The sequence below is a fragment of the Nicotiana sylvestris genome, chromosome 6 (assembly GCF_000393655.2).
Source record: "Nicotiana sylvestris chromosome 6, ASM39365v2, whole genome shotgun sequence".
Taxonomy (NCBI): domain Eukaryota; kingdom Viridiplantae; phylum Streptophyta; class Magnoliopsida; order Solanales; family Solanaceae; genus Nicotiana; species Nicotiana sylvestris.
In genome coordinates this window covers 83,526,028-83,548,846 of record NC_091062.1, presented here as the reverse complement: position 1 = coordinate 83,548,846, position 22,819 = coordinate 83,526,028, and the positions used below count along the sequence as shown (strand labels likewise).

General features: G+C 37.0%; 3 protein-coding genes across 3 annotated transcripts; 1 reads left to right on the top strand and 2 right to left on the bottom strand.

The window, feature by feature from the left end:
• Positions 1-5,295: 5,295 nt before the first annotated feature.
• LOC104243509 (CASP-like protein 4D2) lies at positions 5,296-6,684 on the top strand. Its single transcript, XM_009798704.2, has 3 exons — positions 5,296-5,486; positions 5,989-6,124; positions 6,233-6,684. The coding sequence occupies exons 1-3, from the start codon at positions 5,341-5,343 to the stop codon at positions 6,470-6,472; spliced, it is 522 nt and encodes a 173-aa protein (XP_009797006.2). The 5' UTR covers positions 5,296-5,340; the 3' UTR covers positions 6,473-6,684.
• Positions 6,685-10,255: 3,571 nt separating this feature from the next.
• On the bottom strand, positions 10,256-10,867 carry LOC138870863 (uncharacterized). The gene has a single exon (XM_070148702.1). The coding sequence runs from the start codon at positions 10,865-10,867 to the stop codon at positions 10,256-10,258; it is 612 nt and encodes a 203-aa protein (XP_070004803.1).
• Positions 10,868-11,506: 639 nt separating this feature from the next.
• Positions 11,507-13,476, bottom strand: LOC138870861 (uncharacterized). Its single transcript, XM_070148701.1, has 3 exons — positions 13,156-13,476; positions 12,601-13,038; positions 11,507-12,325 (listed from the first exon to the last, which is right to left on the bottom strand). Exons 1-3 carry the CDS (start codon positions 13,474-13,476, stop codon positions 11,507-11,509), a joined length of 1,578 nt encoding a protein of 525 aa, XP_070004802.1.
• Positions 13,477-22,819: the final 9,343 nt, after the last annotated feature.

Genomic DNA, 22,819 nt, shown 5'->3' with positions numbered 1-22,819 from the left:
TCGGAAGAACTGACCCCGGGCACAACATATTCTCTCAAAGGAACCATCGGTTGGGAATCAGGCACTCCGGGAGCAGCAGACTCAAGCGATGCTCTTTCCTCGGAAAAGTGAGCCCGACCAGCGCCACTTAAGGCTCTATCACACCATAGGTGTCGATTTCTCTTATCGCCATCGCCACTCGGCCTAGAAGCCGACGACTCTTTCCCCTCTTCGAAAGAACATTGCCCCGTCCTAAGGAACTGCCTGATATCTATAAACAGCACGAATGAACGGGGAAAGGGTTACCTTAGGTATACAAAGGCAGGACGAAGGCAGCATACGCACATACCTTGGTACCGTGCTCCCCATCCGGTACAGAGTACAGCTCGCCATTTACGCTCATCAAAGGATGAATAGGTCACCAGCCTCCGGACCCAGTCAGGTAGGTCATGAACCTCACTCAGCATCCACGAAGTTGCTGCAGCAAGGGAAACAACATTATCATTCAGCTAATTTTCGCTATGTGCTGAATCTGAAAAGGCACCAAAACGCCTCTCTCACGTGCATAATTCCACCCTTCGGAAAATGGAAAAAATTCCACAGGAATAATATCGGTCGTCCGGACCCGGATAAACCAACTAGCCCACTCTCGATCCTCGCCGTCCTCGTCGTAAAAAACAAAGGGCATGGACGAACGACACCTCAGAGTTAGCAGGCCTCGATGATGAAAGGGCCAATATAGCCTGACAAGGTGGTCAAGCGTAAATTCAAGCCCGACATTCTCCGCGAAGAATCTCATCATCAGCGCTGTTCGCCAAAATGATGGATGGATTTGTGCCATGGTGACCCGATACTTCAAGCAAAAATCAAGCACAACCCTGTCAAAGGGGCCAAATGCAAAAGGGTATAGGTATACGCTCAAGAACCCATCAGTGGAGTCCGCGATGCCCTGATCTGGGGCAAGTGCCTGCAGTGTCACCCCCTCACTCTAGACACAGTATCTCCTCGCCATCTCCAGGTGTTCCTCTCTTATCAAAGACACCGTCTCCAGAACGAAGTCCCTCGGTTCCTGAACACCAGGAGCAGCTCCCCCGTCACCTGCTGAATCAGCCCCAAAGTGGTTCCCATGACTATGGTGAAACTAACTGGTCAAGGCAAAGGCGCGCGCCAACGTTTTTTGCACCTAGAGAGATGAATTATCTTGTGCCAAAGCAGAAAGGTAGGTATCTAAAAGTAGTGAAGTCTTTCCAGGGAGAGGTAGCTGCATATATGCGAGAAGCAGCAACAATTCTCATGCCCGAGGCAAGCCCCGGAAAGCCAATATCCTCGATACAGATTGACGGGTATATATCCGATCCAGAGAGCATCCCCCAATGAGGAGTCAAGACTCAAGGGGTCGTTCGTATTATCTCCATGCTCGGAGCAACACTCTATGTCAAAAACCCCCGGCCCAAAGAAGTCGGACCTCGGTAAAATTTAAAACACCGACACTCAACGCAATGCAAGCACCTAGTCTCGTTATCTCCTCTTCCTGAAAAGAGGAGTAAACGCGGGAAGCTCCGATCGCGAAAGATTCACGAAAGCCCGAGAGAGCGCCCAAATACGAGTAAACTCCCCAGTGGAAGTCAACCATATTCATCCTAAAAGGGTCACCTACATCAAGGTCAATAGGGACCCCCGGGTACCCGGAGATGACCTTCATTCGGGGTAATATTCCCGAAGGTCCCTGAATTCAACGCATGATCTCCAAACAACTCGATGGTCCTCGGTAGCCCGGAGCTGTCAGAATCAACCCAAGATTGGTCCGAAGTATGACAATAGGTCGGGTAAAAGTCATGTCGATCAGCACAAGATCAGAATGAGCCCCCGCGCTCAAGTTAGATATCAGTGGACAACAAACAAGTGAAGGCATTCGAGGGGACTCGAAGGGCATGGAAGCATATAGAAGCAAAAATCAAGGAGTGCAATGAATGAGGTCGAAAAGCATGAGCCAGGGGTCGTTCATCGATGTGGCGTCGCCGAAAGAATCTCGAGGAGTCAAGTGTCAGAATCATTTCCCATCACCTTGTTATGGGAAACGTGGAGACTATTTGTACGCGGCGAAATCAGAAGACTTGATTTCTCACCGACAAGACATTTCGGGAGCATGAACCGGGACCTCGAGGGCAGGGGGTCACAACCGAATCCTCGATCTCGGGACTCATCGAAGCCCGACTCGGGGAAAACAAAGAACGAAGCCAGGATAGAGGGGGAAGTCCTCTAGACACATAGCTACATCTGACAGGCCCGACCTATCTCGAGCCTATGCTGAAGCATCATGTCAAGCCATCCCATCACCGTACTTTGTAGCTGATCCTCACGTACTTGTAACTGAGTCTTCCTTCCTATATAAAGGGGACTTACCCCACCGTGTAAGGGGCTGATGTTACTCCATTTCTCCACAAGTGCCAATAATATATATATATCTCTCTCTCTCTCTCTTTCTCTTTTCTTCTAAGTGGTTCTTCCTCGCAGGCTCGAGACCTCCTTAGCATTTATTATTTTCTTACTTGTTCTTCACCGTATCGTTTAGTATTGGCAATATAGAGCCTTTCTTAATCATACCTCTAACTGTTATCCCATCCCCAGCCATCCCCGATAGTCCGAGATCGATACCAACGCCGACCCCGAGGTCCCATCGACCATCTCCGAGCTCGGGCAGCAGGCCTCTTTGGTTTGATTACTTCCTCGCCTTAACTCGCATTTTATCTTTATACTTCACGCTCTTAGCATTAACTGCTTTAATAACTAGCTCGGGAATAGATCACATATTTTTAGATTCCCATTAATAAATTTAATTTTTGTTACCATTTTCACGGTAAACATTATATCTCTTTACCTTCTCCAGTTCCTTCACCTCCTACACCTCTTAGGAAATCTACAAGAACCTCTAATCCTCCCCTTACCTTCAAGACTATATTTGTTCTTCCATTGCTTCAACTTCTAAGGTCACCTCTTCTGAGCTTCACATGCAAGAACCTCAGTTCTATCAACAGGCTGCTTCAAATCCTGCATTGCAAGGGGCTATGCTTAAGGAATTTCAAGCCCTTGAAGCCAATCAGACTTGGGACATAGTCCCACTCCCTCAATAAAAGAACGCTATCCCTTACAAGTGGGTGTATAAGATTAAACAGAAATCTGATGGCACCATTGAAAGATACAAAGCTAGGCTTGTAATACGAGGGGATTCTCAAAAGGAGGGTATTGATTATACTGAGACATTTTCCCCTTTTATTAAGATCACTACTCTTAAATGTCTACTTACTATTGCTGCTAAAAAGGGCTAGACAGTATATCAGTTGGATGTGAATAATACTTTTCTTCATGTTGATCTTCATGAAGAAGTATATATGCATGCCCCCCTTGTTTGAGTGTTTCTGCTTCTGTCACACCTTGTTCTTCAACTCGTGCAGTCTGCAAACTTAAAAAGTCACTTTATTGTTTTGAAGCAAGTCTCTAGGAAATAGTTTGCCAAGCTTTGTGAATCCTTACTTTCTAGAGGTTATGTTCCAAAAAATGATTATTCCTTATTCACTAAGGGGTCGTTTGGTTGAATACGATTTATACCAGTATAAACTATATCAGGATAAGTTATGCTGGGATTAGTTATGTTGGGATTGTTGTTTATTCATTGTTTGGTATATTTTATTAAGAATGACAATTGCATAATTTCTAAGAAGAAAGTATAAGTTATACCAGTGCTAATTACCCCACCTTCTACAAGGTATAAGTTATCCCAGTATTAAAATTAACACCGTGATAACTTATACCTGATTTGCTAACCAAACAGAGTATTAAGGTGGTATTAAATTTTTATACCACCCATATAGCTTCTTATACCTCATACCAAACGCCCCCTAAGTGTTCTTGTGCTTCTGTTGTTGTTTTAGCTGTCCATGTTGATGACATTTTATTGGCTGGTTCTGACACTAAATTGCTAAGTTCTCAGACTCGGGTGCGGGTATCCGATGCGGGGAAAGATCCGAGTATCAGATTCGGCAAAATCTAAATTTTAAGATTCGGGGATGCGGATTCGGATATGGCTACAGGTGTGGGAATTCGGCCAATAAAAAATAGAGCTATAAATATATTGTAATTTTGAAAGATATTCTGTGAAAAACTTACATGAATATTGTAGAATTTAATATTTTATTTTCCAATATGGACATTATTCTTTCATTCTCCTAAGTTTGTTTTATTTTTTATTTTGAGAAATCAAAATCTCAATTTTCCTCCCAAATTTGTCGATGGACTCTGGTCAAAGTGTCCAAAGTCAGTTGACCAAATCCGGGATGTATCCTGCTCCCGCTCCCATTCCCGTCTCGTATCGGGACGGGGACGACGTCAAAATCGAAGAGTTCGCGCAACTTAGCTAAATTGTAAAGGAAAAAAGCAGCTGATATTTCTTTCAGGTATGAAATAATATTTTCCCCTCTCTTCGAGATTAAGGTTTTTTGTCTCACATTTCTGCTCAAATTAGTCTCATTTCTACAGTTTATCACTCTCCTCATTAAAGTTGTATAAGGACCTTCTTTGTCTCCACGTGCCTCCATCAACCCTTAGGCATGATAGTGACCATTTCTTAACAAAGACAAATACCGAAAAGGATAGGAAATTTCACCAGCAAGTATAGAATGGAATTTTCGTAATATCATCATTCATCAGTTAAATTGCTTGACAAGTTTCGGATTTTTATGTTGTTTAATTTCTTGGTAATATATAGTCGGATTTGGCAGCAATTTTTAGCCTACCGCATCGAAATTTCGTGATTTCTTGGCTTTAATGCTGCAGTAGAAAAATGTTATAATACATGAAAATGGAGAATATAGATTAGACAAAAATTGTTGAAATAAAATTGTATTATAGAAGAATTATGCAATTAAAAAAAAACTACTAATTAATTCAAGTGAAAGAGTGGACTAAAGCCTTTTATCTCCTTAAAAAATAGGCATAGGAGTATCTCCTTAAAGCTTTAACTTGAATCAAATACACACCTTATTCACTAATTATCAGATAGAGTACTTCAACATAACAAAATATTCTAATATTCATTGGAATGGATACAGTCACAGACGTGACGCCCTTTAATTTTCTGTGCTATGGGAAATAACTAATTAGCATCTAAGCTATCAGGAAATTTCATCAAGAGTGACCGTAACACGTACAAACACGAATTCAGACAAAAACACAAATATAGTGATTAATGAGTAATCGCTCAATGCTTGTATAGTTGTAGTCCAACGGTATAAAAGGATGCTCTCACTACCACTCCAAATGTGCATAGATCTTAGAGTTATTCAAAGATTAAGAAAAAAAAGAAGAATGACAACACCAAGGGCAATAGCAATCCTTGTTCTCAGAATCTTTTCAATGGTGTTGTGCGCTGCTTCTGTGCCGCTCATGATTAACAACAGTTTCACGCTTAGTGGTGGCGAAAAAACCAAATACAGTGACATTAGGGGCTATAGGTGAACTTCTGCTCCCCTTATTTTGTCTCTACTTTTTGCTTTAACCAGAATTAATGAGTAGGGTAACAAACATATATATTCTTGAGTAGTAAAAATAAAATGTTAGCATGATTCTTGTCAGGAGTTAACTTATATATACTAAGAGCGTAAAAAGTTTGTTTGCTTCAGTATATTTTGATCTATTGTAGCAGGCCAACAATCTTATAATTTTTTAGATCATACAATTAATTCCACTTTTATGCACTAAATAACTTGTAGTAATCTTTTAGGTGATTTGATACTAGTTATTGTCAGACTTATTTTACTTTGTTGTGTTAAAACATTAAAATAGCTCTTTGTAATTAGATAATAGTGTCTCTTGTTATCGAAGGATGTTGTGTGATTATAAGAGTCAGATGTTTTGAATTCGAGCTATGAGAATGAAGTCGAGAAAACTAAGCTCCCTCTCTGTTGTCGCTATACTTAAAAGAAGTAACATGTTAATCATTCTCTACTATTACAGGTATGTCGTATCAGCCGGTATGGGTGGATTTTTGTACTCATTCATTCAGCTGCCTTTCGCAATGTATTATGCCTTCACAGGTAAAAAGGTTATTAAGGGCAGGTTCCTGGGCATGTTGGATTTCTACGCAGATAAGGTCTGCTTTTTTAACCTCTTCTAACTCTATATTTTAATTCATTACACAATTAAGTAACTCATGACTGCAAATTATTTCAATTAAAGTTTTGAATGAAATTGGCTGCAGATTATAACATTCTTCTTGGCAAGTGGACTTGGTGTGGGATTTGGTGTCAGTTCTGAACTCAAACGTTACATAAATGGATTTGTGGATACTATTGAATCATCAGGGATTGATACATTCGAAGAGTTAAGGACCGAGAGCAAAAAATTCTTTGACAGGGGTACTTTAGCAACAACTCCTCTTTTGGCAGGATTTACAACCATGGCTGTTCTCACCATTATTACTTCCTTCCACCGCAAATGAAGAAACTTTTGGGTCAACAATTTAATAAATGAACCTCGAGGCCCTGTTGGTTAATTCGTGTGATGTTTAATAATTCTTTTTTTTGATGTGTTGATTTTTGGATGCAATAAATGCTTATGTGCTTGTCTCAATAAATATCAAAAGATTTGTGGAGATCTACTACTGTCTGCAATTACAACTATATATATAATGGTTTTTGCTTCTGTTGTTAATTTATTTGAGGTTCTTGAGTTTCTAGTGATGGTATGGTAATTTCTAACACAAGGAAATCAATCTTGAAAATTGGGGAAATAGTTAGAAAAATCCATCCAAAACAATTATTGCAAAAGAATGCAGGAAACATCTCATGTAGTATAATTTTGGGCCTTGGATTACATGTTACTGTTGGACTGGGAGCTTATTCAGACCCAAGTCTTCATATGAGATTTGTGATGGACAAATTTAGTAATGTTATTGAAGACAAAAGTAGGGAAACCTTTAAAGGCTATACATAATTGAACCTATTTAATTAAAATCTTTTGTTACCCGTGGTGAAGCCAAGAATTTTAACAAGATAGTTTTAAACAATGCAAGAATACTAGAGGAGGGATTCAAACCTTCAAGCTAGAGCTAATTTTTGAGCTGCCATCCCTGCTACTTTAGGAATTCCCTTATGCAAGGGAATTCAATAAATTATATATACACAAAAAAAAATTGATTTAACCCTTTTTTTTTTGCGATTTTACCCTATTATGCGTATAACTATTTGACGAATTGAACCCCTTTATTCTGGACAATTCCACCCCTGTTTGACAGTAAGTGCTAAAAAAGTAAAAGTCTGGATGATATTTAACTTTTAATACAATATGAAATAATGCATTCACATGTCATATCAATTTGCTTAATTTATAGGTTACTTTGAATTGAGAGGAACATTTGGCTCTCGAGGAGGGGACTTTAGCTTAGAGCAACGGTAAAGTTGTTTCCGTATGATTTATAGGTCACGGGTTTGGGCTGTGGAAACAACCACTAATACTTGTATTAGGATATATAGGATGTTACATTACACTTCTTGGAATACGGCCCTTCCCCATACCCTCCGTGAATGCCGAATGCTTTATGCACTGAACTGTCCTTCTTTTGGTTCCCACTGCCATGCAACCTTCTTTCTCTGCGCAGCCTTGCCCCGATCCTCCGAAATTTTGATTTTGCTAAATTTTATAACTCGTGTTATAGGTTGATGAATAGACAGAATGTAGAGCCTTATCCCTGTCGTAAGTTCGAACTCCCAAGGAATAATAAAAAGTAGAAATCTAGTCTCAACGTAAATTTATGGATAGAGGAGGTAAAGTTTAAGACTTTCTTCTGCATGTATATATTCTCGATGAATTTACTTATGTTTCAAGATTATATATACCATATGAACAAAAAAGAAATACTACGAATTGTTAGTTACATTAAAATGTGATCTCGTTTTATTTCTAGCTACGAGTTTGTAAATTATTTTTGGGAACAAAATGACATATGACGTACACGGCTATTCTTGAGAACAACATTACTTTGATAATGTAATTTTTTTTTGCACTAAACCGTGTATCTATCTATATCTATTTCTAGCTACGAGTTTGTAAATTATTTTTGGGAACAAAATGACATATGACGTACACGGCTATTCTTAAGAACAACATTACTTTGATAATGTAATTTTTTTTGCACTAAACCGTGTATCTATCTATCTATCTATCTTTATTAAAAGCACAAAGGCCCTTAGCGAAATGTCGTTCGCCTTTTTTACCGGTTAAATATAGACTTTATATTGGACAAAATCGTAATTTAGTTATTTTCCTAAATTTTATGACTTTGAAAACAGCTAAAATGTTATTAAAGCTTTTCTTATTTGAATTACATAGAAAATCCTAATGTTTAGGACATTCAAAAAATATTTTTTTTGGAGAAATAGGATATTTCGTAGGAGTATTAGGTATCTTTTCGTTCATTTGCTTATAGGGCACTTCGAATTCTAAGGAAAAGTTTCGTATATTATTACTATTAAATAAAAGTGAGAGGTTTATATTTAGTATTTTTGAATTAGTGAATGTATATTTCAAATATTATAAAAAAAAGTACGTAAAGATAAAAATATTATTCGAGTGGGAAAGGAGTTAAAAAATAATCTATATTTCATATATTATTATAAAAGTACGAAGCCCCAATGAAAAAAAATAAAATTATTCCCTTTTAATAGTTAGAACAAATAATTAAGTCTTTGGATTAATTACTCCCTCAATTTAGTTTATATAAAAAAAAATTATTTTTCGAAATTCAAACAACCAAAATTTTAAATATTTTTTTCATCATATTGACACGAGAAGAATTACAACCTATAGTATTTCTTGTATAGTTTTTGACTCTTTAAATTACAACTTTAAAATGTCGAGTTTATCCAATCCATTTAGCTTCAAAAATTATTCAATTAACTCTCAAAAAGTAAAAAGGAGAGAGTAATTAGCAAAATAATTCAATTTAATTCCTCTTTAAAATCATCATATAAGTAAAAAAATTAAATTGATAAAAGTCTTAAGATACGTAAATTTATTTCTATAGGAAGAGTATTGATGGTGAAAAAAAAAAGTAGAGCAAAAATGATTATGTTTTAGTTATAATTGTTATTTATTTTTTGTACTAGACCTAATAAATTAATAATAATTTTTGTAGGACATACACATATGTCCTAAGAAATTACAATATGTATACATGAGACATGACTTTTTTATTTATTGATGTAGCTAAATTAGATTAATATTTATATTTTTTAGGAACTTAGATTTTTTTTCGTTAATTTTTTTCAATAACTCAAATAAATTATTTAATATAGTTAACTAATTTTTAAAAATTATATATTTATGATATAAAATACATGCGCAAAGCGCGTACCCTAAGACTAGTTAACTAAAATTCATGAAAAGCATATTAGTTCATCTATACTCATCTCCATAGTTCGATCGCGCGATGATCTCATTATAAACATTTTTTCTTACAAATTTATTGTGACCGCTTTTTTGAAGCTTATGTCGATGAAAATTACTTTGCGCAAGAGGGCTCTAGCTGTTGTTGAGCCCAAAACTCTTGATAATACTTAGGGGTGGTAACTTGAGCCCAAACTCATCTAACCCGTCCAACTCGTCCAATTAATGAGTTGAGCTACAAATATTTTAGCTCGTGAGTCTATTTGGGTTGAGCTAGTCAAGTTAACCCATTATTTTTTATAGCCCATTCTGACCCATGAAGTAGCCCGAATACAACCCATGAAACTCACTCAAAAGAAAGGGATCTCAACCCTATTGAAATCTTGTCTAGAAATTATTTAGTTGCCCCATCATTAGTTTCTGTATCTAAGTTTAAAAATGAGAATCAAGGTATTTAAGTTTTAATGTAAATATGAATAATTTTGTAACGGAGGTATGGTGAAATTTACTTATTTAGAAATAACATAAAAGATATTTTTCAACTTATAAATTTTAAATACTAATTTTTTTTGGTAATTAAATTTCTTTATTTACCAAGTAAATATATACAAGTAGATCAAAACAAACTATAGCACAATTTGGACAGATGGCCCCAAACCTGTATCTTCATCTCCTCTAATACTTCTATCCCTATACTTTGTTATGCTATACACAGATTTAAGGGTAAAAATTCAACACAGTCATCTTCTGCCGTAATCTAACACATGAGGTGCTACGCCAACCTCCTGGATGATGTGCCTAACTATACTCGTCATTGGTTTACTCTTTCCTTGAACATTCACATATTCCTCTCTATCCATATAGCGTAGATAGTAGCTGCAAGTGCCATCCTGTAAATTTGTACTTCAGTAGATTTCCCTTTCCCCTGTTTCTTTGCCCATTCCTTTTCTATTTGCCATGCCATCGGTTGCCTCACCAAGCCTTGCCACTGCAAAATCTTCTTCCATATAGTAGCGAATACTATGCATTCAAAAAATAGATGTTCAATGGTCTCCGACATTGCTTTACAAAGCATACACCTTAAGTCCCCAATCTGCATCCACTGTGCTAATATGTCTTGCATGAGCAGTCTGTTGTTTAGAGCCAAGTACAGTATGAAAATCCATCTAGGTGATCCTTGGTTATTGCATATGAGTCGTCTCCATTCCACCTTTTGAAACTCCCCTATCAATTTATTGTAAATAACCTCCATAGAGAATTGTTGCATGCATTTGACATTATCCTCCATATAACCTGCATCAATATAAATTTCTTTAACCTTCAATATCTTCTTCACCAACCATGAAGCTTGTGTTGCTCGTGCATCCCAAATAGATCCATCCTTTATATAGTAAATGTGTATCCACTGGACCCATAGCTTGTCTTTCTTTTGACATAGATTCCACAACATTTTATAAATAGCAGCCTTGTTCTAAGTTCTCACATCCAAGAAATTGAACCTCTTGTTGTCTTGGGATAACAGAGCTTGTCCCATGCTATTAACGTTTTCTTTGTCATGTCTACACTCCCTGTCTAAAGAAACTTCTTACATATTGATTCAATTGCCTTCACCACTTTTTGTGGCAGAATGAATACCTGAGACCAAAACACTTGTACCGAAAATAGGACAGATTTGATTAACTGAACTCTACCAGCATAACATAGTAGTTTTGAAGTCTATGAGGTGACTCTGCCCATAATCCTATCAAGAAGTGGCTTATATTGTAAAATTATTTTCCTTTTAGTACTCAGAGGGACCCCTAGGTACCTAAAAGGCATTTCTCATTTTGCAAACCCCAGCACTTGTATTATATTGTTCTGCTCCTCTTCATGCACTCCTCCAAAATAAATGGAGCTTTTTTCTATGTTTGCCTCTAGACCAGATGCTTTGGAGAACTATTGAAAGCAGTTAAACACCATCTTTATAGACACTATATCTCCTCTGCTGAATAATAAGAGGTCATCTGCAAAGCTCAACTGTATAATGTCCAGTCTTTCACACTTATGGTGATAATTGAAATCAGGTTACCTCTTTAGAGTCTTTAAGATTCTAGTGAGGTACTCCATTGCTAGCATAAATAGGAAGGGCGACATTGGGTCCCCTTGCCTCAAATCTTTTTTTTGCAAGAAAAGAGGCAGTAGGGTACCCATTTATGATAACTGAATATGAAACTGACCTTATACATGCCATCACCCATTGTACAAATTGAACAGGAAAGTGAAGATGAGTGAGGATCTGTTCTATAAAGCACCACTCAACTGAGTCGTAGGCCTTTCTCATATCTATCTTCAACATGCACCTAGGTGATACCCCTTTCCTTCCATATCCCTTCACTAATTCATGACTCAGTATTATATTGTCAGTGATTACTCTTCCTGGTACAAAAGTTGACTGACCCGGATCAACAATATCATTCATACCCTCTTGCATTCTATGTGTCAGTATTTTTGAGATGATATTGTACAATATCGTACAACAAGATATGGGCCTAAACTCAGGGATTCTCGCTAGATTTTGTACCTTAGGGACTAGTGTTATGGTAGTGCAGTTGATGGTTCTACACATGACCCCTGTGTCAAAGAATTCCAATACTGCTTTAGTAAAATCTTGTCCTACGACCGGCCAGGCTTTTTTAAAGAAACATGCATTGAAGCCATCACACCCAGGTGCTTTAATGTCATCTATGTCTTTGAGATCTTGGACAACTTCATCTGAAGTTACAGGTGCAATGAGGCCTAATTGCTGTTGTCTATTCAGTGTTCTTCCTTCCTGCATAATCATGGAATTTACAGCTGGTAATTGGCTAGCAGCAGACCCCAGTAGCTTGCCATAGAAATCCAGAATTTCTCTTTTTATGCCTTCTTGATCCTGCACTATGTCCCGCTCAGCATTTATTAGACTATTGATCTATTTTTGTGCCATTCTATTCTTCATGTTAGCAAAGAAAAAAGCATTATTTGAGTAACCTAGTTTTAATCACTATATTCGAGCATTCTGACGGAATATGCTTTCCCCAATATTCCTCCATTTCTCTAGCTCTGCTTTAATTGCTCCTTCCTGATCAAACAATGTATGCCAGGTACCCTTATTTGAGTTTGCAGGTCTGCTAATTATTGTCTTAGCATACTCACTTTCTCACTTACCCCATTAAAATCCCGATTCAATTTCTTCATCTCCTGTTTCACTACTTTCAGCTTCTGCCATATTTTATTCATACCATTTTCATTAGTCCTTTGGTTCCAAGCTGCTTCCATTACCTTAATGAAGTTCTCATGATCAACTAGATAATTAAGGAATCGAAAAGGCCTGGGTCCTGCTTGTAGCTCTTCTTCCAGCTTGATACATAGGGGAGAGTGGTCTAAGAAATGTGGATCCATGATGTTGGCCTCCAAGTGATGATTTTTGATACACCATTCTGAGTTTACCAGTACTCTATCAATCTTGCTATAGACATGTTTATTTGTCCAAGTATACTCTCTTCCTACTGATTTCATTTCAGTCACTCCAGTATAAAAGAGAAAGTCACTAAAATCTTTAGTTTCTATCTCAGTGATAGGGTTACCATACTTCCTATCTTCAACCTGTAGAACTACATTGTAATCACCCATGGCAAGCCAAGGGTCCTATTGTGATCTTTATATATTCCTTATGCCATCCCACATCCCTCTCCTATCTTCTATTGTGTGCAAACCACATACAGCTGTAAACTGGAACTCCATGCCCAAGTTACACACTTTAACTTTACCATGAATAAATTGTTCTGCAGTCTGCTCTACATCAAAATTAACTACATTTTGATCCCACCCTATCCAAATTTTGCCTCTTCTATTATGGTTGTAATTGTGACACCAGCTCCATCCAGTCACTATCTTCTTTAGAATTGCTATAGCATTACTTTCTTTGACTCTATGTTCTATTATTGCTAGTATTAATATATTATTATTCTTTATAAACATCTTCATCTCCTTTTGCTTGTAGGTTTTATTAAGACCGCTAACATTCCATGTAGCTAGTTTCATGTGGGAATAAACAGATGCATATCACTTTCATCTCCCCATTGTCTTCCTCCACTTATTCTTGTGTTGCTTATCATCCCTTCTCTTTCTGGTATTGTATTATGTCTACTTAGAGGATCAAAACCATTTACCACTTCCACAGGTTTCTCTCGTTCAGCAAGTATAGTAGGAGCTGTTGTTCCTTCACCCGAGTTGCTCCTCTACCTTTTGTTATAACTCCCCTTTGTAGATGACTTGTTTCGAACTATTTGCCATTGGCCTCCTTGTGATTGATCATCTTCAGGATTAACTTCTTTTCTTTTTCCTTCCACCTCATTTTGCTTTTCTTCAATCTGTTTCCCTTTTCCCTTTGAGCTTCTGATGCATACTGCCCCTCATTCCCTTGAATGTTTCCTATTCATCACACCCATTGTTGTTTTGGTTTTGTAGCTTCATCTCTTTGCTTTCCTACAGGTGACTTCTTATTCTGAGATAGAGTGCATGAATGCCCAGCCTGTAAGCATGTATGACGATATTTCGGTACCCAGTCGTATACTATCTCTTGGTTATAAACTCCTCCCGTTGGATCTTTGACCTTAATAGTCTTTGGTAAGGACCTAGTAACATCCATTTCCACTAGTAATCGAGCATATGAGATTCTTTCCACCTTTGTTGTGCATTCATTTGCATAGACAGGTACTCCAAGTCCACTTCCAATTCTGCTTAGTGTCTCCCTTTCCCAGCAACTCAGAGGCAAGTTTGGCAGTTTCATCCATAGAGGGATCATATACAAACTTCACTATGGGAATTGAATGTGGGTGCCCAGGATTTGATAATAATTGACTTGCTATTTATCGTATATGGCCCAGAACATAGAACAACATCCTTATCTTTTATACTATTGAATCGAACAACGAAGTAACCATCGTTATGGTAGAATACCTTTGGCTTTGACACAAAGTTCCATGTTGAAGCAATAAATCTTTCTAGGGCCCCAATAGTCGGATCCTCTCCCACAACATATAGAATTAGGGCTTATCTCCATTTTGCACTGCCTCTCTCAATTTCCTCTTCATTAAGCTCAACAATCTTCACTTCATCTTGTATAATTGGAGCAATATATGTGAGATTCATCCCCCTTGCTGCCATTTTGTTTCAATTAAAGAGTGTTGCCCACTCCCTCTGCTCCCCTATCTTCATATTAGGAATCTGATCTGGTGCTTTCATTGCATCATTTTGTACTCCACCAGGATCAATCAACATACCAATTTCTTCTTCTTCAGTTGATAAGCTCCTTTTGCTCGAACCTTCACCTCTTGGTATCACAATTTGAAATTCTCCTCCTTTAGATCCTATTTTCGGTTGAGTGCTTAAGGTTTTTCCTTGGATTACCACCTCCGCACATGTAGATGTGTGCATTGGCGTAATCTGCTATTGTTCCGACACCGGCGCTGCTCCTCGATTACCCGCAATTGGTATACCATTCGGTGTATTCAGTCCATTACTGTTTCTTTCTAATTTCTCTATGCTACGCACTCCCAGAGCTTCCTTAATTACCTTCGCTGCATGTCTAGCAGCAACTCTGGTAGCCTTTGGCCTCCCTCTAGGCATCTCCGACCACTGCGCACGTTAGCTCACCTATCGTACGCCGAGAGAGAAATTTCTAGAGAAATAATTTTTTTTAAAATATATTTGTTATTTAAGAAAATATATTTTGATTCTCAAAATACTAATAGCATATTTTTTTTGAAAGGAGGAAGTACTTAAGTGGGGAGCAGGGCTTCTTGTGTTACATTGTAAAGAACAAATAATAACTACATAAATAAATATAAATCAATATTTGTACAGAAAATTATCTAGGTTGTTTTCCTCTTAAATATTTAACCAATAAAGTTTTCTGAAAATTTCGTGTAGCCGGAAGGCTCTTTTCTTAATGATGATGAATTGCTTATGGAACAATTCCGACATAAAAAAAAATCAACTAGCCATATCTTTAGCTCGCACAAAAATTTTCTTCAAAAGATTTTCTGAAACATTATCTTCTTTTTTTTTCAACTGCTATTTTCTTTGCTTTTTCTTCTTCTTTCGTATACACTTTTAAATATTTATCTAGTTTTAGAAAGTTGTAAAAGCTTATGAATAATTGAGTATAAGACTAATCCATATATATATTTCTTAGCTAAAAATAAAACTAGATATATAGCAATTCATCGTCAGCGCATGAAATGAATAAATTATGAAGAAGCTAAGAAAGTAGGGAACATATAGGTGTATAAAAGGTAAAAGATTTTGTTTATGCAAGATGATGATGGTTCTAAAACATGGGTTGTGCTATGACCTATTGTTTAACCCATCTTGACCCAGACCATCTTAGCCCAAGTACACTTTGGGTTGGGTTAGACAATGACCCATTTATTGACTCAACCCATCTTCACCCGCCCAAATTCAACCCAACCCGCCCATTTGCCACGAAGAACTTACAATTTCATATCTTCGGCAGGTTTTGATCTATTGTAAATTATTGTAAAAATAAATGGGTTTCATTTCTTGTAGTAATTAAAGTGATATACACATAGGGGAAATATGGAACTAAACAAATACAACACTTCTAGGTTATTAAGATAGGGCTCCAAACGTATACGCAGCACCTTAACCTGTAGTCTTTTGCTTCTAATTAAATAAAAATATTTCTCAATTAGGTGAATTTGGGTAATGTTAATCTGTAAAGTACTGACAAGAGGGGTTGCTCTGATGGTAAGCAACCCCCACTTCCAACCGACAGGTTGTGAGTTCGAGTCTCCCCAAGAGCAAGGTGGGAAATTCTTGGAGGGAAGGATGCTGGGTTTCTATTTGGAAACAGTCTCTCTACCTTAGGGTAGGGGTAAGGTCTGCGTATACACTACCCTCCCCAGACCCCACTAAGTGGGATTATACTGGGTTGTTGTTGTTGTTGTTAATCTGTAAAGTGAACAGCCCTTTAGGCTTTGTTTGGAAAGCCATGTGTAATTACTAAAGTAGTAATTACACACCCTAATAATTATACATTATAGTAATTACAAATACATGTTTATTTATCACAACGTAATTACAATGTAATTCTCATTGTTATGTTTGGTTGGACAAATATAATTACATAGTTAAAAAAAATTCAGATTGACACGGGAATAAATTTTACTGTATGACAAACATATATATAAATAATAAATATATAAAAGTTTAATTAACTAAAAGGCATGTCAAATCAATATTTTTCTCTAAAAATATATTAAATAATTATAACTTGGTAAATAATATAATAAAAATAATCGGTATCTTATAAATAAATAATATTGCTACTTAAATTAATTACTTGAGTTAGTTAACGAATTTAATTTTTCACCAACTCATGTGAGTATAAGAAAGTTAGGCATGAGCTTAGAAAATAATTTTTATGGTATTTATACTAATGATTAGAAAATAAAATTAGTAAATATAAAAATTAAATTTTAATGCGTGAAATATATATATATATATTTATTATTTAACACACACACACACCCATAAAGTATATATATATATATATACTTTAATTATTTATACTTAATGAATAGAAAATAAAGCCAATAAACTAGAAAAATTATTTTTATCAACTAAGAAAAATAAAGAACAACAAAAAAGAAAGAATCAAAATATGAGAAGTTGTTGTAACGACTTGACCGGTTGTTTTGGGCTTTAGCACTTTGTTCGGCAGTTTGAGGCATGGAGTAGCTTCAAATGACGCATTATGACTTGCATATATGGTTGATCTTGTTTTCGAGAGGTTCAGAGTTGATTTGAAAAAGTAATATTATATTCGGAAGCTTTAAATTGGAAGAGTTGACCAAGCTTTGTTTTTGAGCAAATGTTCTCAGATTGGTGTTATGATGGTTCCAATGTTTGTATGATACTTTTGGACTTAGGCATATATCCAGATTTGGATTCGGAGGTTCCAATGACGTTTTGGCTCTAATTGTCGGAAGTTGAAAGTTTGTAGGCTTGGGAAGTTCATAGTTTTATCTGAGAGTTGACTTTGATGATATTAGACTTGAATTATAGTTTCGGGACTTGGAATAGGTTCGTTTTGTCATTTGAAACCTATGTGAAAAGTTTGATATTGAGAATTATTTAAGTTCTTGAAGGCATGCAACTTGAGTTTTGATGTTTGATTCTTAGTTGTGGATGTTATTTTGATAATTTGAGCTTACGACCGAGTTTGTATGAGGTTTATATACTTGCATGGATGTTTATTATGGGGACCGATGGGCTCGAGTGAGTTTCGAATTAGGTTTGGGTTGAATTTTGAAGTTGGGAGATTGTTGGTGCTGCGGATTTCACATTTGCAATGTTCTGTACGGGCTGTTGGTCTCATTTGCGATATATGGCTGGGAAGGCCAGTTTCGCATTTACGAAGCTTGTTTCAAAATTGTGATATCCGCTTTTGCGACGGGAGCTTCACATTTGTGATGGTTGATCACATTTGCGGGGTTCTTAGTCGCTTTTGCGACGTCTGCTTCTCAAGGGCTCTGTCCTCTTTTCCGAGCCTTTTTCCACATTCATAAGGGTTGCATTTGCAATACTTGCAGTTGGTTATTATAAGGCATTTCAGGATTTTTGGTCATTCTTCCATATTTTGAACCCTAGACTTGGGATAGGCGATTTTGGCTTGGAGATTTTCACTCTAAGCTTTATGGTAAGTGATTTATACACATTCTTAGTATTATTTCAAGAATCTTCATGGATTATTAATAGCCAAAACATGGAATTTTTGGGGATATTTTTTTTGGGGGGGGGGGGGGGAAGAGGGAAGGGGGAGGGTTTGCTACAACTTAAGAGAGTATATTTTAGGGATTTGAGTACCGATTTGGACTCAATTTTGGAAACTAATTTTATATTTGGACTCGGCAGGTTATGGGTCATTAATTTTTTTTATTGATTTTGGATTTCGGGCATGAGGTTCCAGGGTTTGCTTTTGTTATTTTTGGAAATTTCTATAGATAAAAGCTTTATTGATTGGGACTGCTTCCTATAGTGTTGTTGACTTCCTTAGATGATATTTGGCTTCGTTTTGCGCGACTAGAGGGCTAGAGTGAGGTTTTGATGCGATTTGAGGTTAAAAACTAGCCTGTATGAGGTAAGTATCTTGCCTAGGCTTGGATTGAGGGCATTTTTCTCGTTGGCTATGATGTTTATTATATGTTGGGGTGATGTATATGCGAGAAGACGAGTGTATATGCGTGCACCGTGGTTATTCATGATCTTGGTAGATCTTAGGCTATTATATGCCTTGTCTTGCTATCCTGCTTCTTTGATACCGTATTTTCTACACCTGTATGACTACGTGATCTATTATCCATGCTACGAATCATGTCTAGGATATCTACTTATCTATTTGAGACATGATAGGGCTATTTTTGCTATGCTGAGCTATTTGCCTTAGCCATAGGCATATTGAGACTTGAGGAGATTGATGATTGATGTTGGGCCATAGGGCCATATTGAGCGGATTAATGACTGATCTTGGGCCGTAGAGTCATGTTGATATCGATTGTGAGGTGATGTTTGCATCCAGGCCCCATATTGAGCTGAGTGCCATTGATTGTTGAGTGTTGATATTTATTTCAAGGGATCGCTGTGTCAGGCCCCATATTCGGCTAAGTGATATTGGTTGTTGACTTTTTATCTGATCAGCACTTGGGCTATGATCCGTCCCTCCGGAGTTATGTAATAATCTTGTGAGCACAAACACTTGATATGTGCTTAGTGAGGGCTTATGCCATGCAACCCTACAATGTTGTGTGTGTGTGTGTGTGTATGTATGAGACGATTCAGGGGCATTGTTACCAGGCACTATGAGTATGATTGAGGGGTACTTGTGCCAGACACTATGATGTGCTGAGATTTTGTATACTTGATGATTAAACTGTGATGTTATTGCTTTTGGCATGTATACTTATAATACAACCATAGACTTGTATTTTTCTCATGCCAATTGGTACTTGATGTCTCAATTTGATGTTTAGAGCTTGGAATTGCAGTTGAATTTGATAAATCTATGTTTAGGCAATTTCGGTGGCAAAGTTGATGGCCTTAACTGATATACATGAAAAGCATGGTTATTTCTCCTCATATTATGATAAGGTTGTACTTGATATTAGTTAAGCTGTTATTCCTTTTTTCTTATTGTTATGCTGTTATTGTTTTTTGGCTAAATGAGAATTGGACCTTTCCAAGCTCATCACGGCTTTCAGCCCAAGGTTAGACTTGCAAGTTATTAAGTAAATAGGGTCGGTTGTACTCATACTACATTCTATACTTCTTGTACAGGTCTATGTATTGCTGATCGTCATAGTTTCCAGTGAGCCATATCCGGACTAGATAGAGATTTTGAGGTAGCGTTGTTTTTCCATTCGCAATCCTTGAAGTCCCCTCTTGTATACCATGTTATTACTGTTCATTCTTCCAAACAATATTATATTTTATTTAGACACTGTATTTAGTATTCTACTGAGCTCATGCACGCGCTAACACTAGAGTTTTGGGGTGGATTAAGTTGTATTGATATTATGACATTATTTATTTATGTTATTCTGCTATTTGAGACTATTTCTTATTATTGTTGAAGCTTATTCCCGCATATTTATTATTGGTTTACCTAGCAAGTGGTGTTAAGTGTCATCACGGCTATGATGAGATTTTGGGCCGTGACAAGTCGGTATAAGAGTACTAGATTCATATAGGTCTAATGAGTCATGAGCAATCCTAGGAGAGTCTTGCGGATAGGTATGGAGACGCATGTACTTATCTTCGAGAGGCTATAGGGCTTTAGGAAACTTTCCCTTTCTTGATTCTTGTAATGACCCGAATGACCATTTTTAGCATTTGCAATTCGCTTGATGTTTGAGGGCACGAGTATATCCGCATGATGTATTATGACTTGTGTGAATTGTCGGTTTTGGTTTTCAAGTTATTCAGAATCGATTTGGAAGAATGAACTTCAAGATTTAAGCTTTTTAATGGAAGAGTTAACCAAAATTGACTTTTTAGCATTTGACCTTGGATTGGAGTATTGATGGTTCCGTTAGGTCCGGATGATGATTTTTGACTCAGGCATATGCCCGGATTTGCATTTAGATATTTCTAGAAGGATTCGGCACTAATTGGCGAAAGTTGGGAATTTGAAGGTTTGGAAAATTCATAGGTTTAACCGGAAGTTGACTTTTAGGATATCTGATTCGAATTGTAGTTTTGGGAATTGGAATAGCTTTGATATTTCATATGGAACTTGCATGCAAAATTTGACGTCATTTGGAGTTAATTTGATATGGTTCAGACGCTTGGTAGTTATTCTAGAAGTTTATTGTGATCTTCATGCTTTTTGGCATCCGATTCGTGCCTTTAAAGGCTATTGTGATGTTTCGATCACGCGAGTGAGTTCGTGTTGTGTTTTTTGGACTAGTGTGAGTGGTTGGTTTGGAGCCTCGGGGGCTCGGGTGAGTTTCAGATTAGTTTCGAAATAAGTTTTATGACTTTTTGAGTGATGGTACTGGTGTCATCACATTTGCGATGTTTTTGTCAAATGCGACTATCGCAATTGCAAAGTGGCCTTCACATTTGCGAAGAAGTCCCTCACTTTTGGAAGAGTGGCTGTTCGCTTTTGCGAGGATTCCTGCCGTTTTTGCGAGGCAACTATCTTCGTATTTGTGAAGAATTGGGTCGCAAATACGACCTTAGCAGGAAGTCTCCTTGTTCGCTTTTGCAACGAATTGTTTTCTTTTGCGTGCGAACCCCATGTCGCAAATGCGACATCTGCAACCTGTATATAGCTGGGTAATTCCGAGACTTAGCTTCATTTTGTTATATTTTGAACCCTAGCTTCGATGGGAGGTGATTTTGTGGAGGGATTTTCATACCAAACCATTGAATAAGTACGTCTAATCAATTTTCAATTATATTACATGATTATACATTAGATTTGACATCAAATTCACGAGAATCTAGGAGAAAATTTGGGGATTTTGTCAAAGTTTTGAAAAATAAAAATTTGAGATTTCTGAGTCAAATAGGACTCGAATTTGGAAACAAAACAGGTATATGAACTTATAGCTCTATGGGTAGTCAAGACCTACTCTTTGACCCGAGTTTTGATTGGGCGAGCCCGGGGTTGAATTTTGTTGACTTTTTAGAAATTGTATAAAGGTCACAACTTTATTAATTAAAAATATTTTCTCTTGCATTGTGTTAAGCATTTAAGTCGTCTTTGGCTAGATTGAGCCGAGCGGATGTGAATTTGTAAAAGGAAAAAGCTAAATTGAATATTGAGTTAGCCAAATTGATGTAAGTGTCTTGCCTAACTTTATTGAAGGCCGGAACTTTTTCCACTATTTGAAATTATTTGCTACATGCGGGGGTGATACATATATGAGGTGACGTGCATATATGCATGTTCTAGGATTAGTCATGCTCAGAGGTAAATTATGCTATAAATTGTGCCTTGTAGAATTACGTGACCTTCTTGCTTCATCTCTTGCTTGACTCCTAGATACTAAGAATATAGAATTAAATGTTAGAAACCAATATTTAGTTTATCCTAACTTGATTAAAAATTGACGGAATTCTGAGAAACATTAATGCGTCTAATTCGGTCATATTAATGTTTAATCATTAATGCATTGCTACGGCCGATATTCTTGAGATATTAGATTCTATAAACGTGTTGTAGATCATTCCTGAGATTTGTTGAAATACTTGAATAATAAGGTTCTTAGAGTTTATCGAACTATTGTTGACTTGAAAGTTGTGATTTGGGTTCATTTGGAATATTCATTTAAACACTCTCCTTGACATTTTTTATGCTTCCTACCTTGTTTGTCATTGATATACATATGCTTGGTAAGGAAGAATGTAAATCATGAAGGGTGATGCCGTGCCATTATATATATTATCATGTGAGGGAGAGTGTAAAGCACGAAGGATGATGCCGTGCCATTCCATTTGAGTGTAAAGCATGAAGGGTGATGTCGTGGCATTCCATTTGAGAGTAAAGCATTAAAGGTGATGCCGTGCCATGTCATGTGAGTGTAAAGCATGAAGGTTCCATTTGAGAGTAAAGCACGAAGGGTGATGTTGTGCCATGTTATGTGAGTAAAAGCACGAAGGATGATGCCATGCCATTTCATTTATATTATCATGCTTATTATGACGAATTCAAGGCATGATGGGTGTTTTCGGGCAGGCGGGGATGAGGGACATGCATTATGTTGTGATATCTTTTCCTAGTGTATACGTTCATGCCTTTACATTGAGATGTTATTGTCGTACTTATGGTTCTTATGTGTCTTGTTGTTATTTC